The 13,185-nt window shown below is 36.5% G+C and overlaps 1 protein-coding gene across 3 annotated transcripts in view; it reads left to right on the top strand.

Annotated features, from left to right (window-relative positions):
* Positions 1-13,185, top strand: part of STXBP6 (syntaxin binding protein 6) — a 232,836-nt gene that overhangs the window by 207,914 nt on the left and 11,737 nt on the right. For 2 of the 3 annotated variants that reach the window (XR_006282047.1, XM_038404259.2), the window contains exon 5: positions 11,553-11,710. The exons of the other annotated variant lie outside the window; for it this stretch is intronic. Coding sequence is in view for 1 of the 2 variants with exons in the window: in XM_038404259.2 (XP_038260187.1) it covers positions 11,553-11,710 (158 nt within the window). In the remaining variant the exon portion in view is untranslated. The remainder of the gene's footprint in view (positions 1-11,552; positions 11,711-13,185) is intronic. 3 annotated transcript variants of the gene reach the window in all.

The raw sequence follows: 13,185 nt of genomic DNA, 5'->3' as shown, positions 1-13,185 counted from the left end.
TTGAGTTAGTATTTGGGCCAGCTCATAGTCTTGATTTTCAAGTCTAAAAGTTGAGTTTTCCAAGCCACATTAGGGGATTTGGATCCTTATTTCCCATTAACCCATGGACTACTATGGTCAAGTGTGTGTATCTGATAGTATGGGATATAGTCTCCTTAGTCAGCCAAAGGTGGGGTTTACTGCCATTACAATTTGAGTGAAGGTGTGAGAGTAGTCCAGGAAGATTCCTAGACTGCATACTGTTTGACAAGTGGGGGCACATACCTTTTATGAAGGGTAGTAGGGTTATATGAAATCTATCATGTTTTTCTTTAAAATGTTTGCTGATACTCAGGGCTTGTCTACACTACCACTTATGTCGATATAATATACATCACTCAGGGTTGTGGAAACCCCTCCACCCGAGCGACGTAAGATACACCGACCTAAGCTTCTCCCATCGACATAGCCAGCGCTTCTCACAGAGGTGGAGTTATTATGCCGACGGGAGAGCTCTCTCCTATTGGCATAGAGCATCTTCATCAGAAGTACTACAGCGCCTATATACTGCTTCTAGTGTAGTCTAGCCTTTAATTAACAAGATGGCATTTCCAATAGTTGTACCAAAAAATAAACTGTTCCTCGTTCAAAATAGAATTAGTTTGCTGCCCACAGAAGGAGGCATCTTTGTCTAAAATGTAGCCGTTTACATGAGTTCTTCAGAAATGAAGCATACAGTTGTGGTGACTGGCAAATAAAGTCTCAAATGACACCATTCTATCAAAGACATTTAAAGGAAAATGTGACGATAGCTCCAAATCTTTTGCCAAAGAAGATTTGTAATGACCAAATGAATTCACAGTGTTTTTAATTTTGTTGGCAATACATCAAAGCTCTTTCTTTTTAAATTGGATAAAACAGAAGCAAGAAAACTGGAAAAACCTTTTTTTTAAAAAAAAAAATAAAAATTAAAAACCTCTGAAAAGTCATAATCTGATTTTTTAAAAAAATTATCAGGTTAATGCAGAGTGTCCCAAAGCGATCAAACAATGAGCTTCTTTCCAAATTCTACCTGTTCAGTACTGTGCTACCTCTCTAGATACAGTCTTCAGCTAGATTAATTAAATTGAAACTGAATTATTAAATGATAATGTGGACATATAAATTTAACTGTTTATATCAATAAATTCTACTGAAATATAAAGCTAATATTGATTCTTTCCTTTACCTAACCTAGCAGTCATCAACCAAAAGTAGAGAAATAGCAGGTTTGTCACTATATTCAAAGACATTTTGGATGTTCTATGGGGTAGATGCTGGCTTCTGCTCCACGGGCATGGAGGGCTGTCTTGCAGTACAGGTATTTAAGTTCTATCATATGCAGAGCCCAGCTTAAACATCTAAACTTTAAATATGACAGTAAATGGAATCACAGTTGTAATAGAAAAAGGTGCCAAGTGGTAGATGATATTCAAATATATAAATAATATGAGCCAGATCCTTCTCTCTCATGATTGTATACCCATGTAACCTCACTAACTTCAGTGCTGTTATGCCTGATTCATATTGGTATAAATGGGAGAAGAAATCAGACCCTATGTAAATATTGTAATCAAACTTTTTTCTTTGGCTTATCATTCAGAAATATTAGGTACCTCTTCACAAATGACCCATTAATAAGTCAGAACTCTTAGAACTGCTGTGCAATTGTACTTGTTTTTTTTCCATAAAATGACTGACTGAATTGAATATGAAACTGGGTATTTGTCACCTTTTAGATATTGTAAGAAGATGTATCACTGTATACCACCAGGTCAAATTCCTGCAGAGTTTCTATTAACCAGACAAGCTGGTTAAAACTTCAAAAGCAGTTAGGCAGCACAATTATTTCCAAACCAATTAAATCCCTCTTGGAATCAGTATACAATTATTAAACACACTGGTATATTCTTTATTCTGAAAGGGACTTTCAAATTGTGAAACATGAGAATTTGTATATTATAATAGTTCAGTAACTTTCTGAATTCAGTTTCTATTTTCCTGAGCTGTTTATATTCCAGCAATAATATCATCTGGCGTAGCTCAAGTTCCTTCAGTTAAAACCTGCGGAGTAATTACTCACCTGCAACTAACTGATGCCACAAATGTAGATTTGTGGCATCAGTTAGTTGCAGGTGAGTAATTACAAGATCATGCCTCCAGAACACATTCAGAACTCTCATCCTACCTTTTATTCTTTTCCCTCTGTTTTTTTGGCTCCTATAATTATTTGCATTCTGGTAGAGACTAGAGACCCCCCCACTAAGAACAAGGCCCCATTTTGTTAGGTGCCATACAAATATATCATAATAAACAGTCCCTGCCCTAATGAGATTACAGTTTAATTAGGAAATCTATGACAGAGCTGGAAACTGAATGCAGATCTCCTGAGTCCCAGTTCAGTGACTTAACCACAAATGACCAACCATCCCCTCTGTAGCAGACACCTTAAATATAGATTTTTCTCTCTAAATTATTATATTGGTTCCAAACTCCTCTGATATTTTTATGTTTGTAATAGCTATGGTTTATAATCAGAATTTTGATATATAATTGTGAGAATTTATATGCAGTACTTCTATTAAATGAAAGCTGGTCTCATTTTTGTGGGCAAATAGTTAATTGGCCAGAAAATGTAGTTTGGGGTTGACTCTGAATTCATCAAATAATTTTGGCCCAAATAAAGCAGGGGGGAATTCTGAAAAAGTCAAAAAGTTTCATTTCAATATTTGCAAAACAAAAGATTTCAACTTTTTCTTTTGAAATGCTGTTTGAAGTTTAGCTAGATTTAACTTAAGAACATATGAACAGTCATACTGGGTCAGACCAAAGGTCCATCCAGCCCAGTATCCTGTCTTCTGACAGTGGCCAATGCCCGGTGCTTCAGAGGGAATAAACAGAACAGGTCATTATCAAGTGCTCCATCCCCTGTCACCCATTCCCAGCTTCTGGCAAGCAGAGGCTATCCTCCATGAATTTATCTAGTTCTTTTTTTAGCCCTATTATAGTCTTGGCCTTCACAACATCATCTGGCAAAGAGTTACACAGGTTGACTGTGCACTGTGTGAAGAAATACTTCTTTCTTGTTTTAAATCTGCTGCCTATTAAATTTCATTTGGTGATCCCGAGTTCTTGTGTTCTCAGAAGGAGTAAATAACACTTCCTTATTTACTTTCTCCTCACCCATCATGCTTTTATAGACCCTTCTGATATCTTCCCTTAGTTGTCTCTTTTCCAAGCTGAAAAGTCCCAGTCTTGTTAATTTCTTCTCATACGAAAGCTGTTCCATAGCCCTAATCATTTTTTTGCCCTTTTCTGAACCTTTTCCAATTCCAATATATCTTTTATGAGATGGGGCGACCACATCTGCATGCAGTATTCAAGATGTGGGTGTACCATGGATTTATATAGAGACAATATGATATTTTCTGTTTTATTATCTATCCTTTTCTTAATTATTAATAATTAATAATCCTTATTCCCAGCATTCTGTTTGCTGTTTTAACTGCCACTGCACATGCAGTGGATGTTTTCAGAGAACTATCCACGATGATTCCAAGATCTTTCTTGAGTGGAAACAGCTCATTTTGACCTCATCATTTTATATGTGTTGTTGGGATTATATTTTCCAATGTGCATTATTTTGCATTTATCAACATTGAATTTCATCTGCCATTTTGTTGCCCAGTCACCCACTTACCCAGTTTTGTGAGATCCCTTTGTAACCCTTAGTTTAGTCCAAAGCAAACTGCAATCTTGAGAAGTTTTGTATCATCTGCAGATTTTGCCACCTCACTGTTTACCTCTTTTTCCAGATCATTTATGAATATGTTGAATAGGACTGGTCCCAGTACAGACCCCTGGGGGACACCACTATTTACCTCTCACCATTCTGAAAACTGACCATTTATTCCTACCCTTTGTTTCCTATCTTTTAACCAGTTACTGATCCATGAATGGACCTTCCCTCTTATCCCATGACATCTTATTTTGCTTAAGAGCCTTTGGTGAGGGACCTTGTCAAAGGCTTTCTGAAAATCTAAGTACACTATATCCACTGGATCACCTTTGTTCACATGTTTATTGGCACCCTCAAAGAATTCTAGTAGATTGGTGAGGCATGATTTCCCTTTACAAAAACCATGTTGACTCTTCCCCAACCAATCATTTTCATCTATGCGTCTGACAGTTCTGTTCTTTAGTATAGTTTCAACCATTTTGCCCGGTACTGAAGTTAAAAACATTAAAAAAAAAAAAACACCTGAACAATATTTTGTTTCTGGTTGAAAGAAACACATCATTTCATCCTAAACAATGTGTTAAGTATTTTGTTTTAGCAAGAAAAATCAAAAATATTATTTCTGGCCAACCCCAAATGAATTTTATTTTATTTTTTTCCTGATCACCTATCAAAATGAAAAATCACTTATTTGCCTAGCTCTGCTATTAACACTATTGAACTGTTGTTACATAATTCTCTGGTGCATTGACATAAGAGTAGTCACTAAAAGAGAGTCACTAAATGAGAAATAATCTGATCTACTGAGAGTTTCCTAGTCTGATTAGTTATCGCCTACTGCTGTACCAAGACCATCGGCAGGGAGTTGTCAATGTGACATAAGTTGCCTTAAACATAGGTAGTTGCTTGTTTTACATTTCCATGCCCTTGTGATCTAGTGTACTATTAAAGGCCAGCCAGGATGAATGTGTGTGTCGTGATGAGACAATTAACTTTGTCTTGCAGTTGTGCAGCACAACACTAAATTTATTGTATAAATAGTTCTACAAGCAAGGGATAATAGCTAATGAGACACTTGACAATTAGACCCTTTTATGGGCCTGACACCTTAATTATCAACATATTCAATACTAACATAGACTTCTTACTTTCAATACCTGTGCTATATGGCGGCAATTTTTTAAAAATCCACTGATTGACACATTCAGTTTATTATATTATAAAAGTATTTGTATTGAAACTGATCACAAGTTTGGTTCTATTATTTAGCTTCACTTAATCTTCCATTTCTCTCATTGGTCTTTGTCCAAAGTGTGTATACTTTTGTATAATAGATAAAGTTTTGTTTTACAAGTGTTTTCTAGGTCATAGAGCTACAGAAGTGAAATTTTGTGAAAATAGTGCCAAAAAAATCCTCCCCTGCAACATGTGCAATATTTTTTGGCTTAAGATTTAAAAAGTCAATTCTGAGACTGAAAAGAGGAAAAGCTCTCAGATGACCTTTGGTTTATGGAAAACAACCTTTGATTTTGCTTCTTCCTTAGGAAAACGTATATTTTTCATTGAAAAGCCAGAACTTTTTGACAGTGTTTTTGAAACTGCTTTTAAAAAATCCTTTAACAAGAGCAAATATTTCTACATAGCTCCAAAGTTGAAATTTGGAGATGCACCATGTTGCAAATTTTTCCAATTTGATTTACTTGTTACCAACACCACCACCACTATTAGTTGCATTAATAAGCACCCATAGGAAGGTTTGGACTTGTCTGAACTACAAACCAACATATTCTCAACCTGGGTTTTACCAGTGTAAATGAGTACAGTGAGTTTGGCCAAATTTGCCAATATAATATATGTTGATCCTATCGCCATTTAAGAGCTTAAACCTGAAAGAACAGTTAGTTATCAGAAGTTTTGTGTGTCTTGAACAACTTTAGTTACTGACTTCTAAGTGGTAGTTATTTGTTTTTTTTCCTGTTAGCAATGCATTCCTTTACATGTTATGTGGTTCCTCATTTAGTCACATAAGTCTTTCCACACAAGAGGCTCTTACTCATGGACACCAAAGCTTTTTCTCATTGCATATTTCCAGAATGTTATGTAGACAACAGAAGGGGAAGAAATACAATTTCTATGAGTCATTTATTTTAACTACATTTTGGTCTTTTTGGCCTAGCTAATCTTAGAAAAGGTTTGCCGATATAGCTATACTGACACATCCTCCTTGTGTAGACACAGGTTATACCAGCAAAAGAGTTTTTCTGCCAGTATAGCTTATACCCATTCCCCAAATGAACAATATATACTGGTTTATACTGACAAAAGCACTATTTTTGGCAATATAACTGAATCGACACTAAGGTTTTTGCCAATATTAAAAATGTTTTGCAAAGTCAAACCTCTCACTGACATTACCCTACTGGCAAAAGTTTTAAGTGTAGACCTGGCATTTTTAATGGGACCTGACTTATCTACTGTGTGTGTGTGTGTGTGTGTGTGTGTGTGTGTGTGTGTGTGTGTGTGTGTGTGTGTGTGTGTGTGTGTGTGTGTGTGTGTGTGTGTGTGTGTGAGAGAGAGAGAGAGAAACCAAATTACAGAAGTGGAAAACAGTCAAATGAAAATACAGACCGTCAGATACTACAAAGGAGAAAGACAAATGAAACTGCTTCAGTTGCAAAGAATGTTGGGAAATGTTGGAAAGAACTTTTAGCACTGGCAATACTCTCAAATATAACCTATTGTCAGTAATATCCATGCCATGCCATATTTTCACACTTGTTGCCGTCCTATCACTGAAATGAAATCAGTATATACTGCATGTCCAAGTACCAACAGAAGCCCAGAGAAAGTATTCTGCATGCTGTACATTTAACGGTATGGTATTCTTGGTCTACCCTTTCTTACTGCTTAAATATTTGGTCTTCATATATAAATACACTGTTTCTACGCTCAGCAGGAGTCCTGCTACTGCACCTCTTGTGGACAGCAGAACACTCGATTCCTACAGTGTGTGGAAGTGGCTTCCTTGCATCCTCAGATCACGCTTTCCACTTACAAAAAGCAGTTGAAAACATTCCTCTTCCCTACAAAGATATTTCACGTTTTAATTGATCAACTTCTTTCCCAACCCATATCACTTTAATTTCACATTTGATACTTAATGTTTTATGTGGCGGCTGATGTCTTAATAGTGTTGTATTTTAAACTGTTGAGTGTCACTTCAAGTAATCTGAGGGTCAGACTCATTATAAACTACAGAATTTTCAAGGAAAAAAAAACACATGCAAGGTTGAAATCCCTTTGATTTCTTGGGGCCAGTATTTCACCCTAAAAATTTCTGTATGTACATATATCTATATAGATAGATGGATATATATGGAATATATGTTGATGTGGTATAAATGTTCTCTTTCTGTGAGTTTGGAACAGCTGCTTTATTCATGAGTTGCAGAGCCAAGAGTAAATTATATCTGTAAAGAAGCCTTATTAATTAGCATGAGTCCAGTTTTACAGGGTTCAGAGGGAGATATAAATGCCTCTTTAAAATGACCTAAAATCCTTTTATTTTAAATTCAGATATGTTTTACTAATGTAACAGACTCATTTCTTCTATCTACATAGCTAACTGCGCACATTTCCTCCTCAAAACAGACAGGAATCGTTAAAATGTTTTTGATAATGTATACACAATTAAAAATGAACTGTAATTCTTTACAAAGCAATCCCTATAAGTAATATAATTAACACATAGTTAAAACCCATGGGTAAGTCAGACTGAAGTGTTTCATGACATGGCTAATAGAGAATGTTATTAACGTTTTATGAATGTGTTAAAACAGATCATGCAAACAAGCAAGAATTATATCGCTGGAGACAAATTAGTCTCTTGATCTGACAGACTGATCATTGTGATGACAACATCTTTATATGTATTTTTCTGTGTGTATGATGCGTTAAGAGCTTACTTTTCTTATGTTTGATAAACGGCCTAAAGTAGTCACACATGGGGTTGTGTCCTTGTACTACTGCTATTCATTAGGATCATGATACATTTTGCATATCATTTACAAATGCTAATAGAAGTTGCTGAGGGATGGAGAGGGGTTTTATTTCTCTGGTTTATATCACATTACAAGGAATTAAGAAATGAAATGTCTAGATCTGTGCTAAACAAATTGGATTACCAATTTATTTGTGGCTATTGATTTATTTGTAAAAGTGCAGGTTGGCATAAATGTTTTCTCATTTTATCTTCTAGTATGCAGTTGAGCTAGATAAAATTGTTTGTGTATCTGCCCTTCTCAGAATGGTAAAACAGGCAATTCTTTTTAAAAAGAAAAATTAGTAAGACATTCTCTAGTTCCATCTACAGCAACCTGTTTTACTGGGCCACAGAACCTAGAGGCTTTGATGTGGAATTTAGGTCAGACTAGTCACCTGGTACATGGGACATTGGTTATTATCTAAAAAAAGCTCTGTTTTGGATCCCCATGGAAACTTGCCCCTTTGTGTTTTACCTGAAAGTTGTGACCAGCTGCAGCATCTGTGATAACACATGCACTCAGATTTAAACATCGTGGAGCTGCAGGCAAGATATTCCCAGTCACAGGCCCTCAGCTACACACCTCAGCTAATTCACTGCACTAGTCTGATAGTGCATGATTATGTTGACATCCAAGATTCATGCAGGCTTTTTCCTCGGGGGGGGGGGGTGTAAAAAAGAAAAGGAGTAGATAATCTTACAGTTGTGAGGATTTTGAGGCTATGATTTTCAAAAACATGAAAGGGTGCCTTATCTATTTTGAATGGATAACTTTCAATGGAGCCACAAAGAGAGATTAAATATGATTGCTGCATAGTCTTCAGTACAGAATGGGAGAAGATGGCTCACATTTCAGCCACTTTATCTTTCAGTGAAAATTAGGTGGGGACAAAGTTAAGGACCACCCTCTTCCCAGAGAACAGAATAGAAACATGGACTGTCTTTCGCTATTTTTTTTTAAATCATTTAGCACTTGTAAATACTGGCTGATTGACAGCATTAGATATTAACTCTGGGCATGCACAGTTCAGGCATATCCTCAATTGCGGAGCTGAATTTTATGGGAACTTTCAATCATGTTGGTTATCTTCCTAACAACACTTTAATACTCAGGGTGGGGCATGGAGGGGGGGAGAGAGTTGTGAATATTAATACTCCTAGAGCCAGGAGCCACACACCTCCAATAACCTTTTGCTATGAAGGCAACGGGAGCCTGCATTATTGTCCGCTATTTCAGCTATCTGGTCACTAGCTTTAAAATACATGTATTTAGAGATCCATGCTAAACTTCCAAATAAACTGCAGTTCAAATGGAACCAACATCCAGAAACTAGGCACCAAAGTCAGTCAGATAATAGCTGCCTTTGCAGGTCACTGAATATAGCAAACTGTAACAAAATAGCATTTGGAGACAATACAATGCCATAAGAGCTAAGAAGAAAAATAACCTAATTACTTCTGCCTGCTGACAAAATCAGAGCCATATTGTTTTCTGCTGAAAGGTATTAAATACAGAATTTTGACCTCTCTCTCTGAAAATATTTTGAAGAATTTCTAGGTGTGCTACATTTTTAGATTGACAGTAATACAAGACCAGCAAAATATCCATCCTAATGAACCATTTCCAAACACTAGGGGTTGGATTTTTCAAAAGCACTCCGTGGTCGTCTAATTCTGCTCCCATTGAAGTCAATACTGTTCACTTCAGTGGGAGCAGAGTTAGCCCAACACTGAGTGCTTTTGAAAACCTCATCCCAAAAACCAACACTAAATAGTACAAGAGGTTGGAATGCTGCTGACCACACCGACATAAAAAGGGAGGTTATTTCCTCTGGCGTATTGCCCAGTACATGTGTTTATAGGACAAGCCACCTGAGCAAAAGCCAAAATAAGCTCTCTAGAAAAAGCAATAGAATCAGTTTTACACAAGAAAATTATCAGCTAAACAAAAATTTCTGAGAAATATTGAAGCAGACAACTCTCCGTGAAATCGGATAACTCTTACTGCCAGAGTGTTCTTAATGTCCTGAAGGAGTCTTCCTGAAAAACAGTTTCTCTCCCCCTCTACCAATTTCCAGCCCTAGATATCTTTATGTATCTGTCCTCCCAGTAATCCCAAGCTACTGGACAAGGGGTAGTTTTGGAAATTAGCCAAGCAGTTTTTCAAATTGTTAATTTCCACCAGACTGATAGCTTATCTAGTGATTAAAGTAGAAGAGTAGGAGTTATATCTAGCTTCAATTCCTGACTGTCAGCTGCTTGCTGTGTGACTTAGGCAAATTACTTATCTTCTGAAATAGATTTTAAAACATTTTGAGTCTCTCTGATGAAAGCCACCAAGATTATTATATCAACAGTACGATAGAAATCAGAAATACCAAATCCTTATTAGTTTGTTACATTAAAAAGTTAAATAGTTAGCTTTTAATCATGAATTTATGACAATCTATTAAGAGTATGAAATCTACAGGTATCATATTGTGGCTTTAAATGGGAAGATATTTGTAGTATAATGCATACACAACACAAGCAATTAGTATGTTCATGAGGGCATAGAACCCTGTATTGAGGAAACCAAGCTAGAATGCCTGGAGTTTTAAAGATTTGGAGGTAGAGATGGTAGTGGACAAGAAATGGAATGCTATTGCAAGTTTATGGAATTGCATGAGAGAGTGAAAAGTTATACATAAGAAAGGAAACGGGGGAGGGGGCAGTAAACAGAGCTAAATCAGAGAAGATGGGGACTAGGAAGAAATGATCACAGAGACCATAGATGGAATGAGTTTGGGCAGAACCATAAATGTGATGCTTGAATTTGCTGTGATAAGACATGGTGGGAAGAAGACATGATCAAATAGATAAAAGATGACTGCAGCAGCACCATTTTATATGGAGAGGTGAGATGACAGATGGCCAGGTTTGGCTGCGGGTTTTAGCAATAAGAATAAAGAGGGAGAGTACAGTTCTTGGTGGTGAGAATGGGAGAAAAGCAACAGGATGTAATGAAAGCCTGGCTATGAAGGAAAGAGAAAAGAATCACAATGAGGTTATGCACTTAGGACATGACGAAGGCATGGAGCTGCAAAGAGTGCAAAGAAGGGAGAAAGCAGACAGCGATTTGGAGGAAAGAGGATAAATTCATTATTCTGAATATAATAAACTTGATATGGTGACAAGGGGATCCAGGAGGAAGTGTTGTTCAGAGTTGCAAGACTCTAGCCTCTCAAGAAGTACAGCATTAGATAACCTTACATAATAGAGATATTGTATAGAATTTTAAGATGAGCTGTTACATTACTGTAGTGAATTTCTGTGAACAGTTCCATTGACTTACTCAGGTAATATCCTGAGATGAACTACCATCATACGGTACCGTAACTTAAAAGATAACATGCCACTAGCAGTAGCACGCCATGTTCATTTAGCTATTAGTCATAGTAACGCTTTCTTATGTTCCTAAATTATATTGTTTTAATGTGGTTTGGTCATAATCTGTTAATGATATTGTTCGGGACAAAATCATGTTGGTAGTCAGGTTTAAGACAACCAAACCCAGATTAGCTGAGGATTCATGTAACTAGATGTAATGTAGTTGGGATGGATTATCAGACATGCTATTCTAGAGTGACTAAATTAAGGGGTGAAAATAACTTCTTTTAATATTTAGAAGAAAAATCTGGTAATTTTTTCACATTTTTTTATGCTGCACTGTGTGTTAACATTCAGTTGCTAATGATACATCTGGCATTTCAGGAAACAGCATACTTCATTCAGCAGCAGACAGCGTGACCAGTGCAGTACAGAAGGCAAGTCAGGCTTTGAATGAGCGTGGCGAAAGGTTAGGTCGGACAGAAGAAAAGACAGAGGATATGAAAAACAGTGCCCAGCAGTTTGCAGAAACTGCACACAAGGTAAGATTCTTAGTGGAATGGGGATCACAGTAGCTCAAAATGGTGTTTCATGTTTGTTGACCCTCCTCTGCAGGAGGTACAAGTTGCTGGGAACTTTTCAGTTGATCACCAAGATTCACAAGTGTGTGATTCCTTTGTCTCACTACTGTCCCTCAATAACAAGGAAATTCTGGTTTATAATTTCTCTCTCCTGGTGTTCTAATGCTTCCCTTGACTAGTTGTAACTTCTATGTTACAAAATCGAAACAAAAATGTTTAAGTATTTATTTCATCCCCATTCCATGCACACATCTTTCAAGCTGATGTCCCGAGATTTATCCTGAGAGTTGTAACCAATATCATTTGCTATAGTATGAGGGTTACTTTTTTGATGTTCAAATGAAAAAGGAACAGATTTTGTAATCTTAACATCTATTTTATGATAAGGTGAACATGAGAGGAGTTGCAAATGATATCTCAGCAATATCTTTTAGTCTGTTTCATATTTCAGCCTAAAACTGAGATGGGAAAAGAATAAGTTTTTTCATTCTGATTTTAAAAAATGACTACTTGTTGCTGGAGATATGATTTCCCTGCAGGCTAGAAAGGGCTTATCTTTTATAGTGCTGCCTACAGAGACCCTGTGCTGTTCATAGATGATAGAGAGTCACTGCTGAACAGTACGCATTTCTTAATCTGGCAATTTCTGGTCTAATTCTCTGATCTGGCAGTTTCTCGGGCTCCCAATCTAGCTGTTGTATTCAAATCTAGCTATCGGGGCTTTAAATACATTCAGAAGTACTTCTAGGATGTCACAGGGTGGTAAGATATGACTGCAACTAGTGGCCAAAGCACATGAGAGAAAGAGAGAGGGACTACCTGACATCAGACTGCAGCAGTATTCAATGTTGGAGGGTAATTTTCAAAAATAATTAAACAAAACTTTTACAGAACTTTCAGTTTGAAGACAAGGTTGATTTATTTTATTTTAATAAGCAAATGCACCTATCCTGTCTAAATTTGTTAGTCTCTAAGGTGCCACGGGTACTCCTTTTCTTTATCCTGTCTAGATAAATGTTTAGATTTTCATTTCTATACATTAGTGTATAGTAAGAACCCTTCAGGAACCCAGAATTTTTCCTCCCACATCAGTTATGACTTGTTTCATTTTGCAAATTTTGGTTCACCTTTGAACTAAATGTGATAAAATATGTTGCCAAATTTGCTCAATTTCATTTAGTTCCTTGTTTGTGCATGAATATCATTAGCCCCATTAGCAAAATTCTGAAAAATTTGTATTCCTCATAGTGTCCCAAAATGTGTCTTGAATTGCAGTGTACATGTTGTAATTTATTTCATTCTCATCCTAATCTTTTTTTCTTAAAGAGTAACTATAGTTGATCTGATTCTCTTAAGCAGGGCATCTACTTTACCACTGCTAAGCATTTGATACTGAAGATACTGCACCATCTCGCAAAGTACATTATGTGCCAGGG

The sequence above is a fragment of the Dermochelys coriacea genome, chromosome 6 (assembly GCF_009764565.3).
Source record: "Dermochelys coriacea isolate rDerCor1 chromosome 6, rDerCor1.pri.v4, whole genome shotgun sequence".
NCBI classification, from domain to species: Eukaryota; Metazoa; Chordata; order Testudines; family Dermochelyidae; genus Dermochelys; species Dermochelys coriacea.
Note: the sequence above shows the minus strand (reverse complement) of the source record. Positions and strands in the feature narration are given on the sequence as shown.